General features: G+C 36.7%; 3 protein-coding genes across 4 annotated transcripts; 1 reads left to right on the top strand and 2 right to left on the bottom strand.

The window, feature by feature from the left end:
• Positions 1–327: 327 nt before the first annotated feature.
• LOC130467688 (pollen-specific leucine-rich repeat extensin-like protein 3) lies at positions 328–927 on the top strand. Its single transcript, XM_056836277.1, has one exon. It carries the CDS (start codon positions 328–330, stop codon positions 925–927), a length of 600 nt encoding a protein of 199 aa, XP_056692255.1.
• Positions 928–3,653: 2,726 nt separating this feature from the next.
• Positions 3,654–5,203, bottom strand: LOC110789531 (elicitor-responsive protein 3). 2 transcript variants are annotated; one of them, XM_056837589.1, is made up of 6 exons: positions 5,071–5,203; positions 4,650–4,810; positions 4,460–4,525; positions 4,236–4,374; positions 4,022–4,157; positions 3,654–3,857 (listed from the first exon to the last, which is right to left on the bottom strand). In XM_056837589.1, the coding sequence occupies exons 2-6, from the start codon at positions 4,714–4,716 to the stop codon at positions 3,726–3,728; spliced, it is 540 nt and encodes a 179-aa protein (XP_056693567.1). In that variant the 5' UTR covers positions 4,717–4,810; positions 5,071–5,203; the 3' UTR covers positions 3,654–3,725. The 2 variants fall into 2 exon arrangements, with proteins under 2 accessions (XP_056693567.1, XP_021849916.1); XM_021994224.2 differs by having other exon boundaries at positions 5,051–5,188.
• LOC110789518 (pentatricopeptide repeat-containing protein DOT4, chloroplastic) lies at positions 5,122–8,405 on the bottom strand. Its single transcript, XM_021994204.2, has 2 exons — positions 5,963–8,405; positions 5,122–5,259 (listed from the first exon to the last, which is right to left on the bottom strand). The coding sequence occupies exon 1, from the start codon at positions 7,931–7,933 to the stop codon at positions 6,008–6,010; it is 1,926 nt and encodes a 641-aa protein (XP_021849896.1). The 5' UTR covers positions 7,934–8,405; the 3' UTR covers positions 5,122–5,259; positions 5,963–6,007.
• Positions 8,406–9,237: the final 832 nt, after the last annotated feature.

Here is a 9,237-nt window from a genome sequence, read left to right as displayed (position 1 = left end):
TGCTCCTTTTGAAACTTGAGGGACTAAACTGCTCCTTTTGGCAAAGTTTAGAGACCTTCATACCTGTTTACTCATAAATCCTAGGATGATTACTTGATTTGTGTGGGTACTAAACCCCAAATATATTTCGTTAAATAAATTAGAAATTACACGTTTTAGTCATGTAACTAATCGACAATGAGACCGGCCCATATCTCTGCTGGCCCACGTGGCCCACAACAAACCGCCACAACGCCCCTCCCTCGTCTATAAATATAACAACAGGGGTGCCAATTTATCCTCATTAATCAACTTCTTAAAAACCAAAACAAAAGAACCCCCAACATAATGAGATCTTTTCAGCCCTACCAACACCACAACCACCACCTGTATTATCGTCCTCCACCCTCTACACAACCACCGCTACTACCTACACCATCTCACTACCACAATCCACCGCCTTTTCGCTCTCATCAACCCCCAACATTACCCCCAAAACCACATAATTACCACCGCCAATTACCCACCCCACTTCCAAATTACCACAATGTCTTAATTTCTACCTCACCTGTTGATCATCATTCCACATTATCACCACCAGCTGAACTCCGAGTTTACTCACCTTCATCGCCTTTTTACTCTCCGGTATCACCCAATTACTGCGGCGCGTATTATTACCCTCATTGCACCACCACTTGTTCACCTGACGATGATCATAATGCAGCTTATTCGTCTTGGTCTCCCAAATACTCCTTACCCTCTCCTGTCTTCATACCACCGCCATCGCCATCGCCATCGCCACCGCCGTCTCCCGTTCGCGTCGAGGAGTCGTCGTCCAAGTCTCCTGTTGAATCGCCTCCCTCGTCTCCTGTCTACTCACCAACGTGCTCGCCGTCGGTGGATTACTCAATTGCATACTCACCTTCTTACGTGCCTTACACCCCTTAGTTAGTGTGATTATTTAATATTCAACCTTTTGCGAGATGGTTACGCCAATGCTAGCTTAGGGTAATTTTTTCATTTCGATCGATTGTCATAAATAATGTAACCCTTATCAAATAACTTTGATCGAATGTAACTATGTACGTAATTCCATGTTAAACAATTGGTACCGAATGACTGATTTGATCAACCGGAGATCGATCAAGTCGAAGAGTTAATTTGTGTTTGTTTGGGCCCATATACATGGTCAGCCCAACTCGATACAAAAAGACGAAAATGCCCCTAAGTCTCCTTAATCAAGGAAGACATCTGTTCATTAGAAGTAGACGTAATTACAGAATTACCCCTATGTAATCATATAAATACTCTGTTGTAATAATTTAAAAAGGCTATTTAATCATTACCTAAAAAAGCAAATCAGTCACTCTCTCTCTAGTTTTTCTCACTTAACAACCGCTTATCTAATTTTAATTATCATACGAACACTACAAGAATTTGTATCTTTAACGACAACCTAATTACGACGGGTCAAAAATCCCGTCGCAAAAGCCTTTTGCGACGGGGCTAACAACCAAACAATGACGGGAATAACCGTCGCAAATGTCTTTTACGACGGGTATACGACGGATTTACGACGGGATTTCTATTAACGACGGCCCCCTTTTATGACGGGCTCGCGACAGGAAATCCCGTCATTAATCAACGATTCTTGGCCTTTCGCGACGGGATTTCCGTCGTTAATAATACAATTTCTTGTAGTGGAAGGTTCCTCGGACACATATATTCAGGAACTTTCTAAAAACGGTAACGCAGGTGGTTGGATATAAGGAAATCACGGTCAAGTAAGTCATCGATTAAGCTAATTCCCAAGTTAATATATTTACAGTTTCTCCGGCAGAAACAGTGTTCGTTCTTAACTCGTTGAAAGATGTTTTTGTAAACAGTATCTGTAACGATTTTGAGGAAACCAATTAAATCCAACGGAAAATAATTGGGAAGAGAACATAATTCCTACTGTGTTTTCTTAGCTTTGTAGACAATTATGCCAAGTTATGATTTGTATTTAGGCTTATATGATTACAGTTATATAGAGCGAGCAGAAAACGAGCTTGGGTTATTCAAGCTTGGATCGTTACACTTGCATCCGAACTCGAACAAATTCCCAAGCTTTATTGAGCTTATATTTTCAAGTTAAACCTACCATATTTCCTACATCCTACTCCCTCCGTCCCTTAATGCTCGACCTGTTTTGACCGAACACATTTATCAATGCATAACTTTGACCACCAATTTCTTAAACTACATATTATAAAAACTTATAAAATTATTAATATTTTGAAAATATATATTAAAATGAAACCAATAATATATTATATACTAACATTTCTTTTCATATGATAGAAATAAAATAGGTCAAATTTAATTATATAAATAGTGCAAAAAGTCAAATCAGGTCGAGTATTAAGGGACCGAGGGAGTAGTTAATTTATTTCCTTACCTTGGTAGCTAGGCAAAGCCATGATTTAGGCTTCTATTATTACTCTTCAGTCTTTGTTTATTGACAAGAGTGTTGATTAGATTGAGTTTTTACCCAAACATCTACTACGTATTAATATAAATAAATACGAAAAAATAATTGTTATTGGCAGGGCCGGCCCTATACATGTCCATCATGGGACACGGAACAGGACCCCCAAAGTTAAAAGGCCTCAAATTCAGTAAAGATGTTAATATTATATGGCAAATTTGCTAGCCTGTCAAGAAGTTGGACAAAATTTGAGAAAAGCTAGCCTGCAACACTGTAAAAGATTGACAAAATGCAAGTGGGGCCCATATATTTTCTACTTCTGTTTCATACGCATAGAGTACTATTTATTCTTTACTTCATTGTTTTTTTTTTGTTTGAGAGAATACATCATTACTTTGTTCATTCTTTATTAACAGGTTTAGTTTTTTCCTTATCTAATTTTTTTAAATAAAGTTAAAAATATTAAAAAAAAATATTGGGGCCCCCATTTTTATAATATTCACAAATTGGCACAGGGCTTCTGATTTGCTTGGGCCGGGCCTGGTTATTGGGTTAATTTGTGTCAATGTATTAGTATATTACGTAGTATAATTTATAATCATTAATGATGAAAGTTATGCGTTTAGATTACCAACCGCGAAAGTATGATGCAATTATTTTGAAACGAAGATATATAAATATTGGCAAAGCGTAAGGCTCCAGCCTCTAAAACATAGATCAAGGCGGCCCTTGATTTGTCACTTGTACGACTGATATTAAAATGCTATCCCGGTTATCCACAAAATGTTAGATTATCGAGAAGAATCGAGAGAACAATTTACAAATTTTATCATATAGAATCCCACTTTCACAGATTTGTAGAATTTTACGATTTTACAACTCGATTTTAAGATCTAGTTTTGACAGCCTTCGGATTTAAAGTAAAATCGCAACTTTGATAACCTTGCTCAAGCCTATACTACAGTCATCAAATATCTTGAGACGCCCCTTACTGAAACAAGCAGTGGGACGTTTTCTATGATAGCTGAATTAGGCACTCAGATTCAACTCTTTGTTTACGATTATTAATTGCAGGCCATGTATGAAATCTCGATCTTCAGTTTGTTTCTATCCAGGAAATCATCTGCATATTTGCATGGTACTAGCAGTTAATTAATCTTGATGTTGTGTTTCCTATAGCTTTACATTCAGAAGAGGGGAAAAAAGACCAAGTGCTTCATGTGTTTATACCATCTTCCTAAATGTATATATATGATTCCAGATTTCAAGTATTACTTCAATATTGACCGTACGGAAAAAGTACTCTCCACCATGATATCTTCAAAACTCTAAACAAACTTCGATAAAAATCATGCCCTGTTTCCATAACCTGCACACTTTCTTCTTTGGTTTTCTTGTGCCCTTTTTTCTGCATACGAAGCAACACTTATCAGTTATCACCACATGAGAGGTTTGGCCAAGTACTTGAGATACTCCGTAATAAAACCAGTGGCGGAACCATATATTTACTACCTTTGGGAATCAAACCAGAAAAACAAAGGCACACTGAACTTTGGATAAAAATATACTCACATAAACTTCAAATTTAAGCCCAATCTTGATTTGTCCTTTGAATGTGGAGTCTTCAAGCACAACGTTATATGGAGAAGGATGTAATTCGATGAGTCCTCTGTCATTACCTTCTGCAATAATCCCACCAAGAAAAATTCTGCATCACAGGAAAAGTAACTGAAAACATGAGATTTTATTAGACAAATGAACTTGAAAGTTGTGATTCTTGACATACATAGCATGCCCAACAAATCCAGCATCTTTGTAAGATTCATCATCCATTATACTGATTTCAAGATGGGTCAAATTCTTCCATTCGGAAATTGATAAGTCAAACTCGAACTTCTGATTCCAAAATGCTTTGTGGTGATAACCTGTAGTTTTTCAACAATATGTTTATGGTTCCACTTAACATTAGAAAAACGATTCAGTGAAAGTTTGAGTTAATTTGACTGAGACCTTTAGTAATTTTGGTCCTCCTCACTTCAGCGCCACATTGTATTACCACGTAATAGGCTGGTTTACCTAGAAACAGATAACCAAATCACAACATCGAACAAGTATACAAATTAAACATAATACCTTCAAAATCCGAAGACAAAAGTGTTTTTCTAAGGTGTTTGTTCACTAAGCTGGAGAGAAGCCTTACCAAACAAATTTCTTGGTTTGATTCCTTTTGCATTAACAACTAGTACCTCAAGGAAACCACCTTCCATTGTGAAATAAAACTCCGGAAACCAAAAAGTTAAAGATTGTGCTGGAAAATATGCTAACAAGAATTTTGTTCTTCATAATAACTTCAATAGAAACCTGAAGAAAGAGAATTGAATGAGCAATAAATGTTTAATTTAGTATCATTTAAGTTTTAACATAGAAAACCTGCTAATTAACACAACAGTTATAAGGGTAGTAACATCTACAGTTACAGTTATTACTTTTTATAATACATGGAGAAAAAATTTGAAAATTTGAAACCCCTTGAGAATCAGCTTGGAGAATAAGTTAAAAATTCTTTAAAAACAGAATATTTATAAATTATTTGGAAAGCACCTGCGAAAGCTTCTCCATACCAAGGAACTTTTACAAGGTGATTTTTAGAATTAGATTATAGAATACTCCGTGGTCATCAATTCATGTTGCACAGCAAGTCTTCTTCGTTTTGCAAGGTCAAGGCTGCGTAAATCTTTCTTAAAATTCCTCAAATTTGCTTTGAAAGGTTGTTGTAGTAATTGATTAGAAGGTTAACAAATTGTTCTTTCCTGCACAGTAAGACCATTAATCGAAATTCTGAGCAAAAACTATTTTTGGCAAAACCCTTGTATACAATGATCATTCTTACTCATTCTAACAGTATTATCATAAACACATAGTTGATAGTCCTAAACTCCAATCTTTCAAAGAACTTTAAAATGACAGTGGTGGTTGTTAAGATGTCGGTATTTCCTAAGGTTCTTAACATGGACATTGGACAAAACAACCAGAATTTTCAAATTGTATCCTTTGGGGAAATGTGACATATGGAATACACCATTTCTGATGAAGATAACTTTGAATGGAAGCCATCAGCAGCAAACAGCATGTTAATATCAACAAAAGCACAATCAAATATGCTCAGAGTCATAGACCACATGAGCAATGGGCCAATGATATAGAATTGTGTACTTTCTTTTACATTTTTACTTTCACCAAGTAGAGGCCTAAGGACTTAAATCTCTCAAAACTGAGGTGTTCTTTCGCGAAAGTTCAGAATAACAACACTACAACATAAACAACAGACAGAACAATCATCCAACACTATTGGGGAATTGCTAAGAAAAGCAAAAGATATTTAATTCTATCATAAATCATGAACCAGAAAGAAAGTATTCAAAATTCTTATAAGTTATAATGCGAGTCACAACCATCCTTTCAAGAAGCTATTTTCTTCTTTAAAATGAGGGGTATGAAAACGTGGGGATTTACCTTCTTTGAAGTTGAAACATATCCAGCAACTGATGTATAACATGATCAAACAGTGCTATGTCCTGTCATCTTCTCCATTCCTGTATCATCAATCAATTTTCTTACCCTCTCAACATCATCCCATCTACCTTGTTCTGCATACAAGTTTGACAAAACAACATAACAACTGGTATTTTCTGGATCTAATCTAATCATCTGTTCAGCAACACGCTCTGCTACATCAATTGATCCATGAGTTTCTCTACATCCAGCTAGAAGTGACCCCCAAATTCTCTTATCAGGTTCCACTTGCATATTGTAGACAAAATCAAGGGCTTCTTTGACATTTCCTTGGCGGCTAAGCAAGTCAACCATGCAAGCATAATGAGCAACTTTTGGCACAAATCCATATTTCTCTTGCATGCAGTTGAACCAGTACCATCCCTCGTCTTCTAACCCACAGTGGCTGCAGGCAGACAGGACTGATACAAAAACCACATCATTGGGTTTTACTCCAGAATTCAACATGTTTGAGAAAATTTCCAAAGCCTCATTTGCACAACCATTTAATCCATACCCATTAATCATTGAACTCCATATTATCAGATCTTTGATAGAACTTTCATTGAAGAGTGATTTTCCTTCATCTGTTCTTCCAAATTTACAGTATAAATCAATTAAAGCTGAAATTAAGAATGTGTTGGGCAAGTAACCAGCTTTAGTTACATAACCGTGGATGCTTTCACCAATCTCATGAGTGCCTGATGAAGAACAAGCTTGTAACAAACTGACAAAAGTGATCTCATTAGGCTTCTCGTTTTCTAATTGCATATGCTTAAATATATTGAGAGCCTCACTCGTGTACCCAGTTTGAGCATAAGCAGATATCATTGCAGTCCAAGCAATAAGATCCTTTGGATGAAGCTGGTCAAACAGTAGCCGAGATGAGTCCGCTTCACCAAACTTTGCATACATTTGCAAAAGAGCTGTCCCAACAGAAACGGATACTGCATAGCCAGATCTGAAGCTATAGCAATGCAACCCGAGTCCAAATAAAAACTCTTCTGTATCTGATGTTGCACCTATTACATCACAGACAATGCCATTATCTATTTTAGAGCAAGACTTGTGCATCTCGGCGAAGACAACTAAAGCTTCTCTTGGGTAACCATTCTCAATACATCCACGAATCATCGTCCTCCAAGACACTACATCCTTCTCTAGGAATCGGGCAAAAACTTGAGTTGCAGACTCAAAATCCCTACATTTTGCATACATATCTAGTAGAGAGTTTTGGATGTTATTTACATAATAAAACGATGTTTTTAGAGCAAACCCATGCACTTGTTTTCCTAATAGCAAAGAATCAAGCTTAGCACAAGCTGGCAAAATACTCACAATGCTCACAAGATTAGGTTCTATTCCTTCACATATCATGTTCCTGAATACCTCAATAGCCCCCATATATTCCCCATTTTTTACACATATCGAAACCATTGCACTCCACAAAACCAAATCCTTCATGGGCACATCAAAGAAAATCTTCCATGCAAAGGGGGCACAAATATTACCATAAACACCAATCAAAGCAGTCACAACAGGAATCTCCAATTCGAATCCCATCTTGATCATTAATCCATGAACACCGAAAGCGATGTTCTTCCACCTTAATGCACTAATAGAACGTAGTACACATAATACTGTAACGTAATTAGGCCTTTGTTTACTCATAAGCATCAATTTAAACACATCAATGGCGCCTCTCGGGCGGTTTCGATTCACTAAACCAGAAATGGTTGACGTCCAATGCTTCACATCCTTAAATTCACCATAAAAATCAGATGGGTCTTTCAAATAGGTACTATGGTGGTATAGTGTACTGTTGTTTAAGCTAAATAGTGAAGTTTGGAGGAAAATTCTTCTGTGGGTAATTTTGTCGAACAGGTTATGTGCATTCTTGAAACTGAAATAAATTGAATACCGCATTATCATTATTTACAGGCGATTGAGATTTAGAGCCAGAGTAAATTACTGAAAGAAGAAGGGAATTATGCCATGAAGATTGAAGAATTGAAGAGAAAGCAGTTCTTTTGAAGGATGCAAAAAACGCGCCAAATCTTAACTGAAAAACGCTGTACTTCTGTTTAAATGACCCAGCGACTGAAAAAGTAGGAAAACTTGAAAACTGAAAAAAAGAAGCTAATAATTTTGTCAACCCGGCCCAAGCCCAACTATATGTCTGTTGACTTTGTATACCATTTTCTTGTAAATACTTCATGATAGCGCAGCTTGGTAGCACGATGAGGAAGTATAAATAATATCTGATACGGAGTATGTATTTCACAAATATATATCACTCATTAAACGATAAAATAGGGATAAGATAAATTTTAAAAGACAAAATTGATTTTTTTTGAAAAATGGCATCGATTTTGAAAAATGGCATTTATTTTTCCAAAATAGTATCTGTTCTTTGAAAAATGGCACCTGCTTTAATTTTTGTTTTATCTCTATTTGTCGTTTAGTGGGGTGATATATATCTTGAAATACATATCAGATATTGGCCTCTCCGCCCTCATAGCACGTTTGTTTTGGGAATAAAAAGTAGCCCCGAACCCCTCCAGGTTTAGGCATGCAGAGCTAGAGTCATTTTTATTAAAAGTAATAAATGTATCACACAACGATTTTCAAGGACTAGGTCCCATTTTTATAGGTTAGTGGGATTTTTTAAATAGAAACTACTTTTTATATATCTTCACCAAATTTCGGACACAGTCAGGCCCGACTCTAATAAAGGGGGGACACGAAATACAACCTCACATTAAGAAGGGCCTAAAATTGCTAAAATCTAAATATAGTTATATAGAAAAGGCCTAATAAGTAAGGTCCACGCAAGTAAACTCATGCGAATAGCTTAAAGTAAAGCCTAAAAGTAAAAAGTAAGTCTACATAAGTAAACTTTCTCTCTTCTTTTTTACCTTCCTAGTTCCCAAGTCAGTGGAGAAGTGAGTGGGGCCTCAATTTTACTATTTTACATTTTTGGTTATGCAGAGCTTTTAAAATTACGGTGTATTAGTCTTGTATAAGGGCCATCTTTTGACATTAGCACGGGCCCCCCATCTTGTTTGGACCGACCCTAGGCACGGCTAGCTTCCATAGTGTCGTGTGCGCAGTCACTAACCAGGAGGTGGTGTTCTTCAAGGCCTCTCTCCGGGCTTAACCTAGACTTTACCCGATCCAACTATCCAATATTTAGAAGTGGCTGGCGAAAAATGAGGGAAATCTCCGGCCTAAGA

Source organism: Spinacia oleracea, chromosome 2, assembly GCF_020520425.1.
Source record: "Spinacia oleracea cultivar Varoflay chromosome 2, BTI_SOV_V1, whole genome shotgun sequence".
Taxonomy (NCBI): domain Eukaryota; kingdom Viridiplantae; phylum Streptophyta; class Magnoliopsida; order Caryophyllales; family Amaranthaceae; genus Spinacia; species Spinacia oleracea.
Note: the sequence above shows the minus strand (reverse complement) of the source record. Positions and strands in the feature narration are given on the sequence as shown.